This window comes from Scyliorhinus canicula, chromosome 5 (assembly GCF_902713615.1).
Source record: "Scyliorhinus canicula chromosome 5, sScyCan1.1, whole genome shotgun sequence".
NCBI classification, from domain to species: domain Eukaryota; kingdom Metazoa; phylum Chordata; class Chondrichthyes; order Carcharhiniformes; family Scyliorhinidae; genus Scyliorhinus; species Scyliorhinus canicula.
The window spans coordinates 206,367,601-206,394,047 of NC_052150.1; the positions used below are offsets into that span (position 1 = coordinate 206,367,601).

At 41.8% G+C, this 26,447-nt stretch overlaps 1 protein-coding gene across 2 annotated transcripts in view; it reads right to left on the reverse strand.

Moving 5' to 3' along the window:
- The window catches only part of rbm33a (RNA binding motif protein 33a), a 256,149-nt gene that overhangs the window by 161,509 nt on the left and 68,193 nt on the right, over positions 1-26,447 (reverse strand). The window contains exons 5-6 of one of the 2 annotated variants that reach the window (XM_038798391.1): positions 8,786-9,116; positions 3,392-3,532 (exon numbers count right to left, since the gene is read on the reverse strand). In XM_038798391.1, the coding sequence (XP_038654319.1) occupies positions 3,392-3,532; positions 8,786-9,116 (472 nt within the window). The remainder of the gene's footprint in view (positions 1-3,391; positions 3,533-8,785; positions 9,117-26,447) is intronic. The other variant, XM_038798392.1, reaches the window with a different exon arrangement.

The following is a 26,447-nucleotide window of genomic DNA, read 5'->3' on the forward strand; positions in this document are numbered from 1 at the left end:
GCTCATTTTTCCATGTATGGAACTATCTGCCTGGACTGAAAAAAGAACAATACTTTTCACTATACCACATTACACGTGGCAATAAATACTGATCCAAATCTATCCTCAACAATTCGCAGCTCATATCTTCAGTTCCCTTTGCTCAGATTCAGGACCAAGTTTCAGATTTGACTACTTCACTCTCCATCTTCATGAAGAATTCTATCATAATATGGTCGCTCTTCGAACAAAATTATTCATTAATCCTGTCTCATTAAAGTCTAGAATAGCCTGTTCTCTGGTTGGTTCTTCAAAAGAAACATCAAGTACGCACTCCAGGAACAACTCCTCCACTATACCATAACTAGTTTTGTTTGTCCAATCTATATTTTTTAAAAAGTCACCCATGATTACAATCATAAAATTCACAGTGCAGGAGGCCATTCGGCCCATCGAGTCTGCACCGGCCCTTGGAAAGAGCACCCTATGTTAGCCCAGATCCCCACCCAACCTTTTTTTTGGACACTAAGGGCAATTTAGCATGTCCAATCCGCTTAACCTGCATACTGTGCTCCAATCATACCCTTATTGCATGCACCTCCGATTTACATCGAATGTGCAATGCAGGAGGTCATTCGGCCCATCGAGTCTATATCGGCCCCTAAATGAGCACCCTACCTAAGCCCATATCGCTACCTGATCCCCGTAACCCAGCAACCGCACCCAACGTTTGCACACGCCGAGGCAATTTAGCATGGCCAATCCACCGAACCTGCACATCTTTGGACTGTGGGAGGAAACCAGAGCACCCAAAGGAAACCCACACAGACACGGGAAAAACTCGCAGACTCCACACAGACAGTGACCCAAACCAGGAATCGAACCCACGTCCCTGGCACTGTGAAGCAACAGTGATAACCACTGTGCTACCGTGCCATCCTTCTTTAATACTCTTCTTGTTTATTATCTTCCCTTACATCTCCACTACTGTTTGGAGGCCGATAGATAGCTCCAACAATGTTTTATGCTCCTTGGTGTTCATCCCCATCCACATAGGTTCCCCATCCTGACTTTCCAAGCCAATTATCTTCTTACGATTGCACGGATTTCCTTCCTCGCTAACAATGTTCATCCGCCTCCTTTCTGCATTCTTTCTGGTTGTATCACAGCTTAGTATGGAGCCGGCTCTACCCAAGACCGCAGGAAACTACAAAAGGTCGTGAATGTAGCCCAGTCTATCACGCAAACCAGCCTCCCATCCATTGACTCTACCTATAATTCCCTCTGTCTCAGAAAGCCAGCCAGCATAATTAAGGACCCCACGCAGCCTGGACATACTCTCTTCCACCTCCTTCCGTCAGGAAAAAGATACCAAAATTTAGGTCATGTACCAACCAATTGAAGAACAGCTTTTTCCCTACTGCCATCAGACTTTTGAATGGACCTACCTCATATTAAGTTGATCTTTTCTCTACACCTTGCTATAGCTGTAACATTATATTCTGCAGTCTCTCCTCCCTTCCCTATGTACGGTATGCATTGTTTGTACAACATGCAAGAAACAATGCTTTTCACTGTATACTAATACATGTGACAATAATAAATTAAATCAAATCCCTTTTTGTCTGTCCTTCCTAAACAATGAGTAACCCTGTTCAGTTCCCATCCTGGATAACCCTGCAGCCATATCCTTGTAATTGAAAACATATAACCATTTATATCTATTTGCACTGTTAATTTATCGACCTTGAGAATTCTCCGCATGTTAAAACACAAAATGTTTGGACTGGACTTTGAACCTTTTTCATCATCTTAGATTTATTTTGCATTTTAGTCCCATTTATTTTTCGCCCTTGTTTTTCTGCCTTTCATTTTTGCTTCTTACGAATCTGTCTTTTGATTCTATCCTTGTTTCCACCCTCCTCGGTCTTCATGCTCAGGTTCCCATCCCCTGCCATTCAAGTTCAAACCCCACCCCGGCAGCACTAGCAAATAGCAAACACCCCACCCGCCACTCGAAGGCCATTGGTCCCAGTCCTACCCAAGACATGATCTGGAGATGCCGGCGTTGGACTGGGGCGAGCACAGTAAGAAGTCTTACAACACCAGGTTAAAGTCCAACATTTTTGTTTCGAATCACTATCTTTCGGAGCACAGCTCGTGGTTTGAAACAAACTGTTGGACTTTAACCTGGTGTTGTAAGACTTCTTACTCCACCCAAGAGTATCACCTTAATATGTATCAGTTTTCAACATGTTACCTTCTACATGCACCTCTAACACCCAATTTCACCTGAGCTCACCTATTGCTGCAAAACCTCAATCATGCTAATGTCACCTATGGGCTTGACCATTCCTACACTTTCCTGGTCAACCTACCTGTTTGAGCTCATCCAAAACTCTGTTGTCTGTATTGTAACTCACGCCAAGTCCCATTCATCCATTGCCGCCCTCACAGCTCGTCATTTGCTCCACCAGCAATACAAGTTCGGGGGGGGGGGGGTATTCATTTTATTCTTTTTTTTTAAAGTTCAAGGGGGGAGGGGCGTTTATTTGATAAGATTTTACAGGGGAAAAAATGCAGAACTTTGGACAGATGGAGACGCCATACTTTCCGACACCGGAAGGCTTCACCTTCATCCAACAGATTCTATTGAAGGAACGTGTATGAGTGCCAAAGAGACCCAAAACCATTTCCTCCATTTTTGTCAGCAGCAAACATGGTAAGAGAAAATGGTGGGCCACGCAGGTCGGCCGGCGTGGGTCGCGAAGGTTGGCCAGTTGGTAAAAATGGGCCCCCGGAAAAAAAGAACACTGGTCTAGACCTTAAGCTCCTGAATTCCCCCTCTCTAAACCTCCTGTCACTTCTCCTTTGAGGCTCTCCTCAAAACCCACCACTTTTTCAACCTACTTCATTAGTCATTTGGCTCAGTGTAAAGTTATGTTGATAACACTCCTGCGAATCACCTTAGGATGTTATATTGTGTTGAAGATGTGATACTAAAGCAAGTTGTTGAGACTTGAAAAACAAGCGAACATCCTTTTCACATAGCTATGAGGAACAGTAATGACTTTTTCTCACTACTTCAGCAAAACTGAACTCAGCTAGAGTGCCTGTGAACCTGCTATGATGTATTAAACCGGCACAGGCAGGTAATCAAACCTCGGATATTTTAGCTTGCATGGCTTAATACATAAGAAAGCAGAATCTTCATCAGATCATTTGGGAAAACTTGCTTCTCAAATTGTCTGATAATTCTTTCCCCCACACCCAGCCCACAGTTGAGAGGATGAATCCCTGGTCACTGTCAATTCCACAATTTAACGACTATTCAATGTGTCAAAAGGAACCTGGGTTGAATCATCCTTCATTCTTCTGTGGAAACCTTTGCTTTACCCTTTGAAGTCTTTACCTCTTCAGGTTCTTGGGCAGCTTCGACAACTTGTTCCTGCGTATCTGTAGCTGCTGCTGCTTCATATTCTTCATTGTCCTGAGTTTGCAGATCTCCTGTCATATCCTGGTTTGTGGCATAAAATTGTGTATAGTCTTCATCCTAATAATAAAGACAAGTTTACCCTTGCAGAAAATTGCGTGGTTCAATATATTGGAGTGCATATAATTTTTTTCCTTCCTATTTCAGACCGCGAAGGTGTAATCACTGCTCGGCATCATTGTGAACTAATCTTTTATCCACACAATTGGGCATCGTCAGCAACTTTATTTATTTATTTATTTATAGACAGAAGTAGATATATGGATTTCTTTCAAGCTTGTATTGACCTGCTGCACAAATGTATCAGTTATAGTTTGGAAAACAGATATTTTTAATGACTTTCACATTCAAGCCCTGCATTATTTACACCAAATAACGTTTTGTTGTTTGGAGCCAGTATTTGCCGCAATTTAAATCAATCTTTTAATTGTCTGTTCTCAAGTTGAGTTATGATGTAATTTGATTCAAGCATATCTTGACTTTATCAATTTGCACTTTTAATAACTATATACTAATGCTGAAACCCAGATTTAGAATGCAGTAATGCTCATTTTCAAATTCACAAATTGCAAATGTCACTTCAGTATTTGAAAAGGGAGGGAGAGAAAAAACACAGGTAAAACAAACCTGTCAGTTTATAAATGGTGGGAAATTTATGAAACCTCAAACAAATATTAGCTGTCAGCATAGATTTGTAATGGGCAGGTAATGTCAGACTAATGGGATTAATACTTTTCCCTATGAGATTACCAGCATTGTCGACAGGTGAGTGTCTTTGGATGTTGTCTATATAGACTTCCACAGTACATTTGATATATTTCACGTAAAAGATTTGGAAGGAAAATTACAGCACATGGAATTGGAGGCAAGTTTGTGACATGCACTGGTAATTGGTAGAAGTGGAAATGAAGAAGAAAATGGAGATTAGAAGGAGATAAATGGTGTTCTCTAGGGATCTACTCTGAAGTCTCAAATTTTCACCATGATTTTGGATGAAAGAATTGAATGCTGCAGGTAAAACTCAAGTTGGGAGAGACAGTAAGTTGCATGGATGAGGTGACAAGTCACAAACAGACATAAACAGATGAAGCATTACAGAGTTCAGCAGGGAAGTACGAGGGATCTGAAGAAAGCTAATTGGAATATTCTCCTAAAGGTGAAAAAGTAGCAGCGATGCTGGAGCAAAGGGAACTGGATGCCCATATACGCAAATCACTAAATTGCTAAAAGATCTCACACAGCTAGAAAATGCAATCAAAACGGCGAATGGAACATTGGCCTTCATCTCATTGGGATTGGAAATAAAAAGTGAGAAAACAATGCTTCAGCGCTACACAGTGTTTTTCTTAAAATTTAGAGTAACCAATTATTTTTTTCCAATTAAGGGGCAATTTAGTGTGGTCCATCCACCTACCCGGTTGTGGGGGCAAAACCCACGCAAACACGGGTAGAATGTGCAAACTCCACACAGAGAGTGACCCAGAGCCAGGATCAAACCTGGGACCTCGGCGCCGTGATGCAGCAGTGCTCACCACTGCGCCACCGTGCTATATTGCACTACACAGTGTTAATCAGATCCTACGTGTATTATAACATTCCTTTCGAGCACCCAACTTCAGGAAAAATATACTCCTTGAATGGCATGTAGCAGATTCACCAAAACTATATCAGGACTTTAGGGCCAAGTTATAGGAGTTGGAAGCAAAAACTTGGCTTGCATTCCCTTGAATCTCAGTTTATAATGCAGACTATGCTAATTACATAAATATTTTACCTCATATAGAAGTACATAGGAACATAGGAATTAGGAACAGAAGTAGGCAATTCAGCCCTTTGAGCTTGCTCCGCATTCAATCAGATCCTCGTCGTGGTCTCAAATCTACCTCTATACCTGTTCCCCATATCCCTTTAACCCGTTTTTTATTAAATCAGAAATATATCCATCTCCTTCTTCAAATCATTGAATGACTCAGATTCCACCGCGCTATGGGGCAACGGGTTCTGCGAGTAGTTCCTCCTCATCTCAGTTCAAAATCTACCGTCTCTCAACCTATATCCGTGACCTCTCATTCTAGATTGCCCTACAAAGGGAAACATTTGGTCTATGTTTACTTTATCAATCCCTTTTAGTATCTCATCAATTAGATCCCCTCTCATCCTTCTAAACTCAAGCGAGTATAAGCCCAAACTGTTTAAAGTTTCCTCATGCGTCAACCCTTTCATTCCCGGAATCAATCTAGTGAACCTCCTCTGAACTGCCTCCAATGCCACCACATCCTTCCTCAAATAAGGGGACCAAAACTGGACACAAAACTCCAGATGTGGTCTCACAAACACCCTATATAATTGCAACAACACTTCTCTACCTTTATACTCCAGTCCTTTTGCAATAAACACTATCATGTCATTTGTAATGTAAAAGCAATGCATGGCTTCATGTTTTGAGACCATTATAAAACAGAAGTTGAGAATATTTAAACATGAGTTTTCCAATTAGGTATTAAAACTGATGCACGAATTCACTCAAGTCGATACAAAAAAACAATTTCTTCAGGGAAAATTCAGAAGAGGGGTATGTAATGGCACTACTACCATTGATATTTTGTAGTGTTCTTTGTTATTTAGGATTTTGGCCAAGGATGGTATCATGACCGGTACAGGCGTGGAGGGCCGAAGGGCCTGTTCCTGTGCTGTATTGTTCTCTGAATTCCCTGTCATAAATACTGAAGATTGCCCGAGAAACTTAACTGGACCTTCCACATAAAAACTGTGGCTACAAGAGCAACTCTGAAGCTGGGAATTCTGCAGCAAGTAACTCACCTCCCGAATCCCCAAAGCCTGTCCACCATCCACAAGGCAGAAGTCAGGAGTGTGATGGAATACTCTCCACTTGCCTGGATGAATATAGTTCCAACGACATTCAAGAAGCTCAAAATCATTCAGGAATAAGCAGCGTACTTTATCAGCACTGCCGTAGCCATTTACTCCCTCCACCATCTGCACATTACAGCAGTGTGCATAATCTACAAGATGCACTGCAGCCACTTGCCAAGCCTGCTTCAACAGTACCTTCCAATCTGCAATATCTACCACCGAGAAGGATAAGGGTAACAAGCGCATGCGAATGCCATCTCCTCCAATCAACACACCATCCAAACTTGGAACTACATTCTTCCATTGGGGCTGGTTTAGCTCACAAGGCTAAATCGCTGGCTTATAAAGCAGACCAAGCAGGCCAGCAGCACGGTTCGATTCCCGTATCAGCCTCCCCGGACAGGCGCCGGAATGTGGCGACTCGGGGCTTTTCACAGTAACTTCATTGAAGCCTACTCGTGACAATAAGCGATTTTCATTTTCATTTTCATTTCATTGTCACTGGACAGGATTCCAAAATCCTTGAACTCCCTTGCGAGCAGCACTTTAGGTGTACCTTTAATAGGTGGACTACAGCGGTTCAAGGTATTGACTCAACACCACCGTAAGAGTAATTAAGGATGAGCAACAAGTCCCATACTTGGCAGCAATGCTTACATTCAGTGAAAGAATATAAAAAGAGGCATAATCTTAAACTAAGAATTTCAGGGGTGAAATGACAAAGAACATTTTTACTTTCAGTGGAAATCCAGAACATGCTATGCATGTGGGTGCTGGGTCAACTTAAATTTTCAAGAAAGGTATCCATAAATCTTCAAGGGGTTAGCATATTAAGGGATTTGGAAGAAAGGTGGGTAAATGTAGTAGAGGTATACATCAGCTTTGATGCAATGAGGTGGAGGTAGGGATCAGCTATGATCTAACTGAATCGCAGAACAGGTTCAAAGGGCTGAATGGCCTCCCTGTTTCCAATTCCAAATTTATCATGGCCCAAAAGATAAAAACCTTGCAATGTTATCACAGTGCCCATTTATATTTCTGTATAAAGTAAAATGTTATGCAATTTACATAATCTGCCTTACAAAAAAACATGTTAATGCCGGGAGGAATTGAGGGGTTTGGTTATTTCCAATTTGAAAAAAAAATGTAAACATATGTCAAGTCACAATTAGATTCCTTTCTTGTCGCCGTCAAGGCAGGAGGCAAACCTGCTGAGAAACTGAACAGTTTCACTTTTCTAACTACTGTATGCTCGGCTCATATCGACAGATTTGTGCTTAATGCGCAGTGAAGTTCCGTCAGCATGACGCGACCACACATATTAACCAATTTTTTAAAACACGCTCCATACAACATCAGCAAACCTCCATTTTCTGCAGCCATTTTTACATCCAAAAGATTTACCAGAGGTTACAATGTTAACAGCCTGGAGACGCAAATTCAAATCAGTTTCGACAGGCAGTCACACTGACCCCAATAGAATGAATTTGCTAGACTTGAATGAGTCTCTCAGAAGGGTATTTTCTTGCATTGCTTCGGGCACCTCTTGGCAGAAATAGAATTGAGCATTCACGAGAGATGAGGTTAAATTGGACTGATCAGTCATCACAGAACGGGGAGAATGTTTTTGGGTGGGGAGAAAAAACTATTTAAAATACTGCAATGCTTAATTACACCAAATTGCTTTCCCCCAATAAGTCACTAAAATCATTTGACAATCCCTAATGATATTGGAAAATTTTGAAATCACTTCTCATAGTTTCCTTGTATGTTTTGAAATGACAACATCACTTGAAAGAATTTAAATTTTCTGGTCAAATGTCAGATTTAATCATTTTCTTGAAAATAATTTTCTATGCCATAACAGATTCACTGTAGAGAACAGCTTCTATTCCCATTCAGAAATGCACTGACTTATGTGGTTTTACCCACTTAATGATGATAAATGCTTCTACACTAGAGATCATCTCAAAAGCTAAGAGTTAATCTCTTTATTCAGCTTAAAGCTGCTATGTGTTGAAAGAAAGGATGCAGAGAACATCAATCATTTCTGGAAAATTAACATTCTAAAGAGGTCAGTAATCTATGCACCTTTACAGGGCTCAATCAGATCCCATCCAATCTGCTGATAAAAAACCTTTCACCTTAACTGTGCTTGACAATTGGCAGTGTATCTGCATCAGACAATGCAGGCTTTTTCACAAAGATACAACCCTCAAGGTCATAATGCCAAGCAGTCTCTAAGCCTGTCAGAAGAGTATTGCCTACCTCCAAACAAGCTGTCAACATAAACTTTGTCAGACAGGAGATAAAGAAACTGACAGCAAGTGATAATAGGTCTAATTTTCACACCTCCCCTGGGACAGAAATAGTTTTAAAATCGGCCTGGATCCTGGTGATGAAGTGTTATCTGAAATGATACAACAGAAAAGGACTTACTTGAAATTCATCATCCAGAGGGTCATTGATTTCAAGGTCTAACACTTCATCATTGTACATTTCTTCGCCCTGTTCTGCTGGGTAATCCATTTGGTCGTCTCCAAGCTCCGTGTCGTTGTCTTCATACTCCACACCTTCTCCCTCTTCAGCATATTCGTCCTGAGCATAGCCTTCCATTTCTTCTTGTGCACCTTCTACACCCCCAAGAGCTGCATTTTCTGCATAATTGAATACCTCTTCAGTAGATTTATCGCCGATACTCTTGGATAATTCTAAAGATGTACCCGTAAAAGATGTTGAGGCATTGATGTCGATAGACACACCTTGGTAACTGCAAGGAAAATAGAAAGGACTTCATTTGCTTTAAAATGTAGAAGAAAGAGTTATTTCAAATTTAATCCTAGCCATTACCTTTAAAATGGCAAATAAATGATCAAAAATGCATCAATGAGCATCAAAATGTAATCCAACTCAGAGTTGCGCCTTTTTTGCTTTTAAATTCCACTGACGCTTCAGGTATAGCCAAATTTTATTTAGAAAACAAATTTTGGATGTATACCAGACAAATTCACAATATTTTATGTAAAATTCATCCTTTATTACTAACATTAATTGACTGGTGATATTTGACACCTTGCAGTGATGACCCTAAACCATTGCTACAAAAAACACTCCATTCCAAATTAAAATCCTTGGTACCTTGTAAAGTAAAATCTTTATTATCTGGCATGTACAGGAAATGTGGGGTGCAGGTTAATATAAATGCACAATGGCACAGTGGTTAGCACTGCTGCCTCACAGCGCCAGAGACCCGGGTTCAATTCCAGCCTTGGGTGACTGCCCGTGTCTGCGTGGGTTTAAGACCATAAGACATAGGAGTGGAAGTAAGGCCATTCGGCCCATCGAGTCCACTCCGCCATTCAATCATGGCTGATGGGCATTTCAACTCCACCTACCAGCATTCTCCCCGTAGCCCTTAATTCCTCGCGACATCAAGAATTTATCTATCTCTGCCTTGAAGCCATTTAGCGTCCCGGCCTCCACTGCACTCCGCGGCAATGAATTCCACAGGCCCACCACTCTCTGGCTGAAGAAATGTCTCCGCATTTCTGTTCTGAATTTACCCCCTCTAATTCTAAGGCTGTGCCCACGGGTCCTCGTCTCCTCGCCTAACGGAAACAGTTTCTTTGCGTCCACCCTTTCTAAGCCATGTATTATCTTGTAAGTTTCTATTAGATCTCCCCTTAACCTTCTAAACTCCAAAGAATACAATCCCAGGATCCTCAGCCGTTCATCATATGTTAGACCCGCCATTCCAGGGATCATCCGTGTGAATCTCCGCTGGAAACGCTCCAGTGCCAGTATGTCCTTCCTGAGATGTGGGGCCCAAAACTGGACACAGTACTCCAAATGGGGCCTAACCAGAGCCTTATAAAGGCTCAGTAGCACATCGCTGCTTTTATATTCCAACCCTCTTGAGATAAATGACAACATTGCATTCGCTTTCTTAATCACAGATTCAACCTGCATGTTTACCTTTAGGAAATCCTCGACTAGCACTCCCAGATCCCTTTGTACTTTGGCATTATGAATTTTCTCACCGTTTAGAAAGTAGTCTATGCTTGGATTCTTTTTTCCAAAGTGCAAGACCTCACATTTTTTCTCCGGGTGCTCCGGTTTACTCCCACAGTCCAAAAATGTACAGATTAGGTGAGGTTACGGTGATAAGGCAGGAGAGTGTTCCTAGATAGGGTGCTCTTTCAGAGGATCGGTGCAGACTCAATGGGCCGATCGGCCTCCTTCTGTACTGGAGGGATTCTATCTTTCTATAGCGCCGGTTAATGGAAAGTTCCATTTACCAATCAAATACTGCACAATACATACAAGCATAAACAAATGTGCAAGTACTCGGGGATTAAAGAACAGTATTCTTTTTACTCCTAATCTTCCAACAGTACATTAAAATGCAAAGTATAAAATATTACAGTACCCAGGTACACGTTCCACATAATTTTGTAATTGGTCGCAATTGATGACAATTCAAATTAGGGGAACATTAAAAATTGCAGCTCATGGATTCCCGACAGTGCATAGGTCATTCGGCCCATTGAGTCTGCACCAACTCTCTGAAAGAGCACCCTATCTAGTTGCACTCCCCAGCCCTATCCTCCGTAACCCCGCAACCCCATCTAACCTAGTTTTTAAATGGGAAACGGCTTCGGAAATCATAAGCACAATGGGACTAGAGAGTCCTTGTTCACGATTCTCTTAAGGTTAACGTGCGGGTTCAGTCAGCAGTTAGGAAGGCAAATGCAATGTTAGCATTCATTAAAAAAATTTTTTTTTTTATAAATTTAGAGTACCCAATTATTTTTTCCAATTAAGTGGGCAATTTAGTGTGGCCAATCCACCTATTCTGCACATTTTTGGGTTGTGGGGGCGAAACCCGCGCAGACACAGGGAGAATGTGCAAACTCCACACGGACAGTGACCCAGAGCCGGGATCGAACCTGGGATCTCAGCGCCGTGAGGCAGTTGTGCTAACCACTAGGCCACCGTGCTGCCCTCAATGTTAGCATTCATGTCGAAAAGGCTGGAATACAAGAGCAGGGACGTACTTCTGAGGCTGTATAAGGCTCTGGTCAGAACCCATTTGCAGTATTGTGAGCAGTTTTGGGCCTTGTATCTAAGGTAGAATGTGCTGACCTTGGAACAGGTCCAGAAGAGGTTACAAGAATGATCACTGGCATGAATGGGGATGAGAAACACCAGCCATGACTGAATTGCAGAGCAGACTTGATGGGCCGAATGGTCTAATTCTGCTCCTATGTCTTTTGGTCTTAACTTACACATCTTTGGTCTGTGGGAGGAAACGCACACAAACACGGGGAGAACCTGCAAACTCCACATAGCCAGCCACCCAAGACCGGAATCAAATCTGGGTCCCTGGCACGGTGACGCAGCTGTGCTAAGCACTGTGCCATCATGCAATTAGTAGAGAATTCTGGTTGGCAGAGTGCACCATATCACAAGGTTTACTGTCTTAAGATTTATTTACAACAAATCTTAAATATGAATTAAATCATTTGCAATTTCATAGGAATATTTGCATGACAGAAAATTTAAGTCTTTGCCCGTTTAGTCTATTTAAAAAGACTCTGATTGACTAGCAACGTACACATATTATTACATCTGTTACCATTTCCGTCTTACACTTGTCTTCTTTTCATTACATTCTTGTCATGATTTTTACGTTAACCTTTGTTAACATAATCGACGCTCCTATAATGCCTATGTAAACCTGTCACTTCGATTGACCACCATATGTTGCAGTCTCACCTATTGACCATGGGAAGCCGAGAAAAAAATCTGATTGGAGAATGCACAACATCAGCTTCACCCACTTTTGCACCAAATTTGACACTGGGGTCCTGCTAAGCATACTCAAGGTGCTCCAGACCTGTTTTAGAAGGGTGCCTCAGTTACTTAGAAGTCACTGGCTTACAATATGAAACTTGACATGTTTCCACTTGGAGAGAGAGAGATAGAGTCAGGTGGTGTTGGATGGGGGAATTAGATGAGGTTAATCGCGTGCAGAAATGGAACACAAAACTATTAATGAAGGAAAATTAATCAGATTTTAAAACAAATAGCAACTTAAATGTTTAACTTTGAGATGGGAACATCTATGCAATTGCTGCCTACTCCTAAATGGCACTGCAATCTGTGGGTGTGTTCTGGTGTATCCTAGTCATCTCTAGTTCCTTAAGAGAGAAAGCGGTAAATATATTTATCTCAGGCAACATTAGATTAAAATGATGCAAGTGCAAAAAAGATTCAGCGATTCAGCTTGTTCTTCAAAAGTTAAGGATTATACAGCAAGTCAGGCTGCCCCCAACAAGGCAGCCAATTACATCCTTGCCCTGTGTGTAAAATGTTATGCAAACAGTACATAAATGCCCATGAGGCACCATTTTGGGAGAAAAGTGAGATAGTTTAAATGCTAGCAAAGATTGATTACATAGAAATAATTATGTTTTTAATTACACCAGTGGCAAGTCCACTGCTTACAAGTGGATTTTAGAAAGCAAACACTCCTTCAACAATGACAAATAACAGTTCTGTAATTTTAGGGTTTTTAAATACATATTTTAGATGAAACCAGCAAGTTCTGGAAAAAAAATTAAGCTTAATGCCATCTCTCATCCCAATCTAGGGATACTGGAAAACGTGCCATTGGCAGGAAATAGCAAAAGTTAGGGTGTCTCCTTAGTCTGAAACTGCTATCTGTTATTGTAGAAGATATTACGTCATTAAATGATCGGAACAGTTAAAAACAGCCCGCATTGCCAATCAGCCACCCTGCATTGGCTGCTGACTGCAATTTTCCCAGCAAGGGAAGAGAAGCGATTACAAAGAGGAATGTTTAAAAATCAGCATCAAAAATTCAGTCACCAACATGAGATGTAACCAATCGAACTGGAAACTTTAAATAAGCTTCAATTCCTCCTTTATTTAAAAAATCAAAAATAGCTGATGAAAAAAAAGATTGGTCAATAGCTATGCTGATTTTCTATGAGAGGTCCAAACAAGTAATTGACAAAATGCCTATTCACTGATATTTGCTTTAATATTTTCCTTATCCCCATGCCTCTTTTTATATTACTGATGTTTCCGAAACAAATTAGATTTTGCTAGAAGGGATAGATGTTCAGCATTTGAAAAGGTCAGTGAATGCAGAATATAATGAAGCAATAACTTGACTGCTGGCTTCTACTTTGCCCTTGGATGTTTTCTCAATGTTCTACTGACTGTGTTTTGAGCTCAACATACCTTAATATCTATAGTACATCAACATTCATATAACACAGATGTTTTTATTTATTGGCCCACTAAAGCAAACAAAACACAAAGTTTCTTTTTGCACACGAGTAGCTTCAAAAAGATATTCTAAATTCCCAGCACTGTCCAGTTGAGTTTCCAACTTAGGTGGCACCTATACCACAATATTTAAATAACAAGGTGACTCAGATCAAGAAGATAGATAAGTATATATATGAAAATTCCATTCAACCCATCAAGGCTACTCATCAAGCCTACAGCTCTCCCATTGTGGCATCTCAATAATGTTTGAATGATTCCAGCTTTTAACCACCAATATCATTGGTAAACAATACCAAGCATTAATTTACTGTGGTAAATGGATTAGGGCATATTTCCTGAACTTGTTTTTAGTTGTTTGCACCCACGGCCCCTTATCCTACAATTATCAGCCTCATTGCCGTTTTCTGTTTTGCTTCCAAGGTTTTGCCGGTTTTCCTTGTGTTTCAACGTCCAAAAAATGAATTCAGTCCTCAAAGTGTCACCCGACTAGAGTACCATGCAATGTCACCATTACAGCTTTAGACTTGCTCTCAGCTAAATTGGTAGTGTCGTTCAGAATTCGATTTATTTTGTTGATTGCTGCTACTGTGCAACGACTGGATATCTTAGATATTGAGTTTACTACCACTTCCAGATCACTTTTAGATTTTCTCTGAACCACTTTGGCACCATTCATTGAGATGTCAAACGATCAATCCACAATGGAAACTAGTCTGTTAAATGCTACGAATAATTGTGAAAAGAACCCAAAGGAAACTAATCCATAAATCAATATTGCAGTTCAGACTTATTCAAGAAATAAGTACATTTTCTGCAAAGTGCGGAAATAAAGCACCTGTTCTCCTCCAATTGGAGGACTCAAAATGGTCATTTAAATTGAAATACACTTCTTTAAAAATATCTGAAGATTTCAAAACAAAGTTTTAGATTCAAATGTGTTTCCAATTTCCAAATGTCCACTGCACCATATCAATATAACAAACACAATTAGGCATCAAAGCCATGAGTTCATCTGGGAACGGTCTGAAGAGGTAACAAGTTTAAAATTAGCAACCACTGGATTTGAACAATGAAAATCCACCATGTATATATATATATTTTTTTAAGTTGGACAAGAAGCACAGTCCAATCAGCCCCAACATAAACTTGATCTAAATCTTGAAGATTCTGAGGGATATTGACTGACAGTGTGGACGTGGAGACCATGTTTCTTCTTGTGGAGGATCTAGGACTCGGGGTCACTGTTTAAAAATAAGGGGTCGAGGGCAGCACGGTGGCACAGTGGTTAGCATTGCTGCCTACGGCACTGAGGACCCGGGTTCAAAATCCTGACCCTGGATCACTGTCCGTGTGGAGTTTGCACATTCTCCCCGTGTCTGCGTGGGTTTCACCCCCACAACCCAAAGATGTGCAGGATAGGTAGATTGGCCATGCTAAATTGCCCCTTAAATGGAAAAATAATTGGGTACTCTAAATTTATTTATTTTTTTAAATAAAAAAATAAGGGGTCGCTTGTTTCAGACAGAGATGAGAAGCAATTTCTTCTTTAATAATAGTCTTTATTATTGTCACAAGTAGGCTTACATTAACACTGCAATTAAGTTACTTTGAAAATCCCCTAGTCCCCACAAGCAGGCGCCTGTTCGGGTACACAGAGAGAGAATTCAGAACGTCCAACCCGCCTAACAGCACGTCTTTCAGGACTTGTGGAAGGAAACCGGAGCACCCGGAAGAAACCCACGCAGACACGGGGAGAATATGCAGATTCCACACAGACAGTGACCCAAGTCAAAATCGAACCTGGGACCCTGGCGCTGCGAAACAACAGTGCTAACCATTTTGTTACCATGCCGCCCCCTGAGGATCATGGGTCTCTGGAACTCTCTTCAAAATATTTTTAAGACAGAGCTAGACAGATTTGTGATTAACAAGGTTATTTGGGGTATGCAGGAACGTGTGTTTGAAGTTACAATCAGATCAGCCATGATCTTACTGAATAACGGATCAGGCACGAGGAGCTGATTGGCCTACTCCTGCTTCTAATTCATATATTCGTAACTGCAATCTAGACATAGCCATTTTCAGCCAGTCAATAAAAGATTTTTTTTTTTTTAAAGTGCTGCAGAAACTTTCAGAAAATGCTAACAGAATGAATGATTCTATCACCCTGATAACTCAAGTGATCAAAATACCAAAAAAAAAAACAAATATTGAATACCATTTACCACAAACTGAAGGATCGTCAATGATGTATGGCATTTACCACAGATCAGGCCCTGAACAATAATCTAAAGTTGATAAAATATACATTTCATCAAACACCAGACCAATCTATAAATCTGAAATTTTCTTGTCCCCGATGTCAGTACCATTGAAACAACTACACCAACAAAGCTTACAGCACAGCATTATTACACAAAGCAGATGGCACTGAAAGATTGACAGTGCTGAGATATACTTACAAATTACACAGAGACAGAAATACGGAGTGTGAACATTTATGAAGTTATGTTCCTTTAAGGTTTTTTTTTCCATACTCCATTGTTTTTGTTCCAGGATGCAACAAAAATTTGTCAATTACAATTAAGATTACAATTAAGATTAAATACATTGCAGCGTCTTCATCAGTCTTTGAAGTAAAAGTGTCAAATACTAAAGGAATAAACTCAGGTTGTGAACTGAAACGGTTAAAAGATAAAGTCAAAAGATATTGATGAGTCTGTGATTTGCTGTTGCCTTGTGATTTAACCCATAACATATAAAGGAATATTCCTTCAGGTGTGCATTATTTCCTTGGCACCAGGAAGCGGGAAAGAAACCACAAACCTATTTATGTAATCATACATACACAATGATTAAGTCAGGGAAAGGAAGAAATCTTGGGAAGTACACAAAACTTCAAAAAAAATCCTCCAAAGACAAGCAATTCCTTATTCAGGATCATCCATACACCTGACAGAACTTGGATAGTGTATCTGAGAGCGGCCTGGTGGCTTCCTCCAGCTAACCTGTTTAAGCACATCTGAGAAGTCAAAATTTGGTGAAACCACCATTTCAAACACTGACAAATGGTGACTTCCAAAACAGCCCAAGATACAGATGTACACACCATTCTGCATTGCTCATTTTTTCATGCATTGGGAGATAAAGTACAATGGCCCAGATCTTTCTTGGAGTGGCAACCTCCGGCAGATGGGCTTACCCATGTTGAAATTGCAACACACACATCTCACCCAACCTTTCCCACTCGGGTTGGTTGAGACAATGCATCCCCTGCTGCATTGGTGTGTGACTGGGGCACAGGGAAGAAAGGAACAACCCCTTCTTTACGGCACCAGTTGCTGTAAAGGTGGTGTTTCAAAGGACGACTTAAATGTTAAACAGTAAATTTCAAAGGCGAGAGAAGAGAGACACCGCGGGGTTGGGGGTACCAGGAAGAGGGGGGTTGTAATGGTTTGGAGGTCCACTGGGGTCTGTGTGTGTGTGCATGCGTGCGTGTGTGTGCGTGCGGGTGCGCGTGTGTGTGGTGGTGGTTTGGGGGGGGTGGGTGGGGTGGTTTGCGAGGCTGGGTCTGGGAGTTAGTTACTCGAGACTTATAATTTTTTTTTCCTTCCAACTCTTTCAGAGTAACTATCAGGGTAAAGTGGCAATTTAAATTGTTTTGTCGGATGGTTACCAGCACAGCACAATTCTGCGCAATTGTCCAGAGGGAGTCAGTACTTCTGGACAATTGCCAGGTAGACGCTTGCATGCAAATTTCCAAGAGGTTCCCAGCACATCATTGGGGTATGGTACTGGAGAACCAAGAAGTTATGGAATATCTTCAAGTTGTTAGCTTGCTTGAATTTAGTAATAAATAGCAGATCCAAGTGTAGATCCTTCATACTAATTGTACATCTTGAATTTATTTTCCCGTCAAAAGATTGATATGTTGGCAGTCACATTCTGAAATCGAAGTTCAGAGGCAGAAGGAGCGATTACCACTGGGGTAGGAATGGTTGACCATATGAGATCTTGCGCTGATCAAGTCATTACTTATGCATTTGTTCAGAAAATGGTGAATCTCATGCAGGGCTGGGCAAGAAGTCGCCATCTCCATTATCTCATGGAGTTGAAGGTCCATGCGCCATTTCTTAAAGGACCCCTTTGCCAGGCCACCAATCCACCCTTCCTTACTATCCTTACCCCTCTTCAACACCATTATCCCATCAAGGCTAATAACCAAACTCCGCAATCTTGGACTTGACCACTCCCTGTGCAGCTGGATCTTCGACTTCCTCACCAACAGACCGCAATCTGTCAGGATAGGCAACAACACCTCCTCCATAATAGTCCTCAACACCGGAGCCCCGCAAGGATGCGTGCTCAGTCCTCTACTGTACTCCCAATACACATATGGCAGTGTGGCAAGATTTAACTCCAACTCAATCTATAAGTTTGCAGATGATGTGACTGTGGTGAGCCGTATCTCAAAGAACGACGAATCAGACTGCAGGAGGGAGATAAATCACTTGGTTGCATGGTGTATCGAAAACAACCTCTCTCTAAATGCTGGAAAGACCAAGGAACTGATCACCGACTTCAGGAAGCGTAGCACAACACACACTCCCGTCTTCATCAATGGTTCCAAAGTGGAGATGGTCGATAGCTTTAAGTTCCTGGGGGTTACCATCACCAACAGTCTGTCCTGGTCAACTCACGTTGATGCAAAAATCAAGAAAACCCAACAACGTCTCTACTTCCTACGGAAGATAAAGAAGCTTGGCATGTCTGCATCAACTCTCACAAACTTCTATAGATGTGCGATAGCGAGCATCCTATCTGGCTGCATTACAGCTTGGTATGGCAACTGCTCGTCCCAAGATCGCAAGAAACTGCAGAGTGTGGTGAACTCAGCCCAATGCATCATACAAGCTTGCCATCTCCACATTTATTCTATATACACCTCCCACTGCCTCAGGAAGGCAGACAGCATTATCAGAGACCCCTCCCACCCAGGCATTGCCTTCTTCCAGACCCTTCCATCAGGCTGACGGTACAGATGTCTCAAGACCCGCACATCCAGACATAGGAACAGCTTCTTCCCCACCGCTACAAAACTCCTTAACAACCCCCTCTCGGACTGATCTGTTACCTGTAAGAACACTATTCACGACGCCCTATGCAGCTCTTGCTCATGTATTTGATTTGTTTGGCCCCTTGTTCCACACTGTCACCAATCATTTTTTGTCGATGTACCATTTGTCAATGTTCTCTGTTGATTATTCTTTTGTCTACTATGTATGTACTGTGTACATTCCTTCGGCCGGAGAAAAATACTTTTCACTGTACTTCAGTACAGTGTACATGTGACAATAAATCAAATCAAATCATCGGACCTCCACGCAACCTACACTGCCAGCTGAAGCATAAGCTGCCATTTTTAAATACTCCCCAAAGAGGACAATGCCAAGCAACCAATTGTTAATCATGGGGGTGGTCTTCCACTCCAGGTGCACACCATTTATGTGCGGTGGTAAAAGTGAACATTTTAATTTCTCACTGGTGGGGAATTTAATTCGAGCAAGGTGGCCTTTTGAAAGCATGCATGGCATGCTAATACGTGCAATGGGCTTTCCGACATCGCCGTCCAAAGTTTGACGACCCACCCCCCCATATTTCCACCTTATATTTCCAATTCCTTCAAAACTGAAGGGGGAAAAAAAGCAATTTAATAAAAATTTAGAAATGACCGAAAGGAGGGATCCAAAGTGAGCTTGATAATTAAAGACTACCAGAAAACACTGCATTTGACAAAACTGAAATGGAAAAGAGATTCAACCATGTAGAAAGCGAATGATTGACCAAATTTAATTTCTTATTTGACAAACACTAAAGATGTATTCACAAAGGTGGGTGCCCTGTTGTAAGAGAAAGAATCTGTGATCAATATTGGAGTGCATATAGATTGAGATGGGGGACGGTTGGGGAGATCCATGGTTTCATGTTGAAGGCTTGGTTGGAGGGGCAGGAAGACCATTCCTCTTTCCTACCAGCCCGCAGAGAGGTTAAAACCAGGTCAAATTCTACAAGTTATTTGGGCATCTTCTGGCGAGTCAGCTCCTCCTGTCACCTAGCTGCTGCTGGGCAGCAGATATCACAACACACCATGGTTATAGCACTGATCACATCATCAGGCCATGACTTTTACCCTTGCCTACTTTTCCAGACCCCTGCCTGTATCATCACCTTCACTTTTGGGAAAGATGCTCGAATTTGATATTTTAAACCCCACCTTCGGCTCCCCCACTCTCCTAGTCAGGGTGGCGCAAAGCATAGAACATAGAACATAGAACAGTACAGCACAGAACAGGCCCTTCGGCCCTCGATGTTGTGCCGAGCAATGATCACCCTACTTAAACCCACGTAACCGGTATACCCGTAACCCAACAATCCCCCCATTAACCTTACACTACGGGCAATTTAGCATGGCCAATCCACCTAACCCGCACATCTTTGGACTGTGGGAGGAAACCGGAGCACCCGGAGGAAACCCACGCACACACGGGGAGGACGTGCAGACTCCACACAGACAGTGACCCAGCCGGGAATCGAACCTGGGACCCTGGAGCTGTGAAGCATTGATGCTAACCACCATGCTACCGTGAAGCACCTGTTAACTTAACAGCTTCACAAGAGAAAGTGGGGAAATCAAAACAAACAATTAAATTAAAGATATGTCTGTCTTTTTTAAGCTGCCACAGAGATGTTTGAGTAGAAGGACATCAAGAATGCCTCACTGCTGACATGGAATAAAGAATTGCTCATCATCCCAAGAGGTGCCTTGACATCGCACAAGGAGGAAGATTAAGGAGGGATCCCAACATTACACAGCAATCAAAAATGCCAAATTTTCCTCTTAACAAGATGGGTTTCATCCTACAGCACTGAGCGGAGTTATGAACAAAAACAAATGTCAGCTTTTCAGTAGCTTAGCCTTCTGTCCTCTTCAAATCATTACAAATGAGGCAACCATGATTCAGTGAAGTAATATTATAATCAATCTGAAGGCATGCCGTTAATGCATGTCAGTGTGATGGATTTATAAAATATTACTGTTGAAGCTTCTGGGTAACACTTCATCAAGCAAATTTTAACGTACTTGCGTTGTGGAAATTATAATTTCATCTAATTTAATTTAAAGATAGGTGGCGCAGGTGCCCCCATCATTCCAGTGCCAGTAGATCTGCAGCAGGTACAAATTCCTTCAAACCTAATTAATTTGTACCCTGATTTAGAAACCATCTGTCCAGTAGAAAAGTTACATGGCTAATTTATGTTGTTATTCTCACCTATCAGCAAAAAACTGCTTTGAACATTAATTAAAAAGGTGATTTTAGGTGCCCTGAATCTGTGGAAAGTGTGAATTTTAGACATTTTTTTATCACAGTAATAAAACTGATACATATGAAAAAGATTGCAATGAACAGAATATTAAAATAGAGGCTGGGGAAGGGTCTGAAGGAGATCAGGATGCCAGTGTCCAGGTCGTCCATTTGCAGAGACTCTAACAAATCTCAGTCTTTGACGGCTTTGTCATTTTGCAAGACCATAATCCATCAATCATTGTGGACACCCCAGCCAAGACAAATGTCTTTCCTGCATTGACCCTGCAGAGGCCTGTTAGAGCTGCTGAGGCTTCACACGGGTACCCATATAGTCCTCAGCAATGTTTAGCACAGAGGCCCATTCGACTCGCACTCACCTCATGCACTAAAACCCAGATCCATCAATCATGTCCATGTTTTGGTTGCAAACTCTTTTATGCGAGGTCGATTACCACCATAAGCGACGAGCAGGCCAAATAAATCGGAGTCCTGACAAACTGCACATAAGTCAATTTCCTCATGCGTCCAGGCGAATTTGACCAGTGCCTCCTCACTTGCAACCTTCACCTGCATGTTCACTCAAAATTACAAATCAGCAAGATCGGAAATGATTGGACATGCGCCTCCTCCAGACATGTAGGGCAGCTTCTGAGGGACTTCGGTGGTAGCCATGACCTGAAGGGTCGCAAAAAAGGTGGCTCTCGCCTGGAAACTTCTTTTTGACCTCTGTAACCCGAGGAACAGGCACCAAACTAGACTAGAAGCCTGAATATCCTATCCGACCCGACCCCCCCCCCCCCCCCCCCCCCCCCCCCCCCGCCCCAAATCAATAACCCACCAGATTTGGGATGCCACGAACCAGCAGGCAAACCACAAGGAGAGAAAGAGCAAAGAAAGAAAAACCCCAATCTCGGAGTCAGGAGAACCGCGTGATAAGGCAAACTTGAACATGGTCTATCCACTCAACAGAGGAGCTGATGGAGTCCATTATCAAGTGAATGACGAAAGCACAGGGAGGCAGTAATGGAGGACTTCATGTCGGCGATGAGGTCAGCAATTGAGACCGCACTGGCACCCATAAGGGGAATGATGGATACAGTGGAGTGACAAATGGAGGCCCAAGGAGCCACGATCTGGCAAAAGCAGCCACTGTGCAGGACGAGCAGATCGCCTTGCTCGAGGCCGAGATAGCGAGGTTGTCCGTAACCCAAAAGACGCTGAAGGGGAAAGGAGACGACCAGGGGAACAGGTCCTTGTGTCAAAATCTCCGGATCGTTGGAATACTAGAGGGCGCAGAAGGTAGGAACCAAATGGAGTTCGTTTCGAAGATGTTCGGAAAACTGGTCGGGGAGGGCTTCACCAAACCCCCAGAACTAGACCGGGCCACATCCCCACCACAAGATTACCTGTGCATCCATGCAGAGCACAGCAACTGACCTGAGCAGTGCAGGATCACATGTCCTGCCTCCCAGTGGAAATCATTATCACGATCCCAGACCAGATCCCAACAGTGGCTAAGATATTGGATCGTAATTCCCAATGTTTTAGTTCATTTTAAGACTGCAGAATGATTTGCTCCAGCAGTAATTGCATGAAAAAATAGGGTTTTGGTATTTCTAAAACAAAAATTGATTATTGAATCATAGAATTATAAATACAATATTAAACTTTTAACTTCTTACCTGAAAAAGAACAGCTTACAATTCCCCCTTAATACTACGACTCAATTTCCCATTAAACAACAATATACAGCTCTCAATCCAGCTTACAAATCAGTAGGGTAGAGTGTCATGCTTGCGGAACAGAATAGATTCTGGCTCTGGTTAGAACCCCTTCAGACTCTGGCTGAATATCTTCAAATAGTTGCTTCAACAGGGTAATTTTATCCTCTTCCACTCCCTCAGACAAGACTGCTCTGCTTTAAAATATTACTCTTAACTATCCTACTTGCAAAGTATTGTGAACTCAATCAGACAGATCAAAACTCAGCTCCTCTCTCTCTCAAAGCTTCTCCAAACTCACGGCCTTTCTGAGGTCCACTCAGCAATGACCTCATCCACCCAAGATGAAAACACATTGGCCGGATTTCTCCATTGCAGAATCCACTTTCCCCGCTGGCAATGCACCCCCGCCAGCGGGTTTCCACGTGGCATGGTTTTAATGGGAAAGACCACTGACAAGTGTCGGGAAGCGAATAGCGCACAGATGAGAAATATGAGGGGGGGGGGGGGGGGGGGGGCACTGTCTCTGCACGCTGCAAAAGCACATTAACTCCCTAGGAACCTCCCCATCAACCCACATTCTTCTGATCAATTTCACCTGCTACTGACTATAAGCAAAACAAAATCCTTTTTACAAACATGACCATTGCAGCCAAGCACACTATAGCCCCAGGCTTTTAACTCTTAACTTGCCCAATATTTTATAAGCCAATATTCCAAAAATCCTCCAAACGTCAAGTCACTCACACTTCCATGCTCGGCATCAAACATGTACTGCAGAACAAAAAATTCTGCCTTTTGAGTGCAGGCCCAATTCTGAATTTTCCAGCACCTTTCACACTACTAAAGACATTTAACTTTGGAAATGATCATTCCATTACTTTGCGCACATTTATTACAGTTATGATATTTATAGGCCACAGATCCCGGAAGACAACAGGACAGATCAGTAAACTGCAATCACGTTTTCTCTTCCCACTACATGTATAATTTTTAAGTTAAATGGTTGCAGCAATAAACTTCATCTAAACAGTCTTACATTTCGATTTTTAAACTTTTCCAACAACTTTATTGGATATATGCAATTGTATATACAATTGTCTCCGAAGAATTGTTAGCCACATAAATGGCAAAATGTTGTAACTCCAATACCAAACTCAATGCCGCCTTCTCGATGGTCGCGTATTTGTTTTAATGAATACTTAGTTTCCGAGAAAAATAACCAAATGGCCACTCTGTTCTTTCATCACCTTCCTGCTTGGCCCAAATCACTCACATCAATTACCACTTCAAATGGCTTGGCATAATTAGGTGTCACCAACACTGCTGCAGTGGCTAACAGTTTTCAGATTGTCGAATACCTTCTGACATCCACTGAAATGGTTTGTGTCTTTTCAGAAGTTCAGTCGGTGGAGCAACCACACTGCTAAAAGTTGGCAAGAATTTCCACAGTTCCACTCAGCAATGACCTCATCCACCCAAGCTGAAAACACATTGGCCGGATTTCTCCATTGCAGAATCCACTTTTCCCGCTGGCAATGCACCCCCGCCAGCAGGTTTCCACGTGGCATGGTTTAAATGGGAAATCCCACTGGCAAGTGTCGGAAAGCGAGTAGCGCAAAGATGAGAAATATGAGGCTTAATATTTCCACTTATGCTCAGAAATCTCGGAACTTCCCTCCTCATTTATGGTGTTGGAAACTTCTGATAGTTTTCGTTTCCACATTCCATGGTACATCTGACCATGTCCAATCGTATGGCCCAAGAATGTGACTTCAACTTTCGCAACTTCACTTTCAGCACCAAATCAGCCTCCTGTAGTCTAGCGAATAATTCCTTTAAATGTTCTTTTTTTAAAATAAATTTAGAGCACCCAATTCTTTTTTTTTTCCAATTAAGGGGCAATTTAGCGTGACCAATTATCCTACCCTGCACATCTCTTGGGTTGTGGGGGGTGAGACCCACGCAGACACGTGAAGAATGTGCAAACTCCACAAGGAAAGTGACCTAAGGGCCGGGATCGAACCGTGTCCTCGGTGCTGTGAGGCAACAGTGCTAACCACTGCACCACCGTGCCGCCCTCCTTCAAAAGTCCCAAGTGCTCCTTCCACATTTGACTGAACACCTCCAAATCATCACTGTACACTGCACAATTGTTTAGTGCAGAAATGGCCTTGTTGGTTAATATTTGGAATGTTGCTGGCGTATTCTTCATTCCAAACGTAACTTCAAAATGATAGCGAACATTTGGCGTCACAAAAGCCAAAACTTCCTTCGCCCTGTCTGATAACAGTAGTATCCTTTAGGTAAGTCATGACTGGTAATAAAATTTGCTTGTCACACCTTTCCAACGCAGTTTTACAAATGAGAAATAGGAATCAAATATGACTTTGTAACTGCATCGACTTTTCGATAGTCCATACACAATCGTTGTCTTCCATCTGGTTTTGGTACCATCACATTTGCCGAGCTCCAATCGCTGCAACTCATGTCAATGATATCTCCGTTTGTACCTGTGCTAATTTTAGTGGATTGAGCCTGTATGGATGTTGCTTGATTGGACTAGCATTTCGTACATCTACCTCATGTATTATTACTTTCGTACTTCCTAATTTATTCCCACATATAGCTCGATATGAATATAATAACTCTTTCAAGTCACTATGGTTTTCTTCCAGAAGGCAACTCAGTAATTTATCCCAATTTATAATAATAGTGATAATGATTGTCCAATATAAGTTGAGGAATGTCAAATTCAGAATCATCTGGATTTATCTCTTCAGAGTTTCAATAGCTAACACCTCCCCTTCTTTCCTTCTCTATTCAAATGCCTTTTGAACATATTAACGGGACATACTCCTCAGTCCTATTTCTATCTACCGTTCTTATCAAATAATTAATGTCACTCAATTTCCTTTCAATTTGACAAAAGGCCCACTAAATATTGCCTTTAATGCTGCACCTACCATTGGTAACAATACTAATACTTTCACCCCACGAATGAAACTACAAATTTTTGATTTCTTATCCGCCTCCTTTTTCATCACATGTTGTGACAATTTTAAATGCTTTCTAGCTAACTCACTAGCCCTAGTTACTATCTCCCTAAAGCTACCTATCAAAATTATTTTGTTGAATTCTTTCAAATTGCATACATGTCTGACCTGGTTTTTTCCTTAAATTTCTAAACTTCTGTCTGTAGGCTTCTGGCACTTAATATGGTTTATTTCACTTCATCATCCCTAGATACCTCATCTGATAGTGATGCAAACACATCGCTACCTCTACATACTTACTAGCTTTATTTGAACCAACAGCACCCACATAGGTTCTTGATTAATAAGGAGATCAGGGGTTATGGGGAGAAGGCAGGAGAATGGGGCTGAGAAAAATATCAGCCATGATTGGATGGCGGAGCAGACTCCATGGACCTAGTGCCGTCATTCTGCTCCTATATCTTATGGTCTAGTCTTTGGCCAATGTAATTGTTTAGCCACTTACTCAAATGAGATTTTAAAAAGGCTTCCACATATTTCTTGTCAAACCTTGGAAGTGTTTGAATATATTAAAACATATACCCACCAGGCTTTTGACTAGGAGTTTCTTCTTTCTTTAGGCTTTCCTCAATTTCTGCCTTTAATTCCAGCATTTCAAGTAGATATTCTGTTTCTTCCCAACTCTCCCTCAATC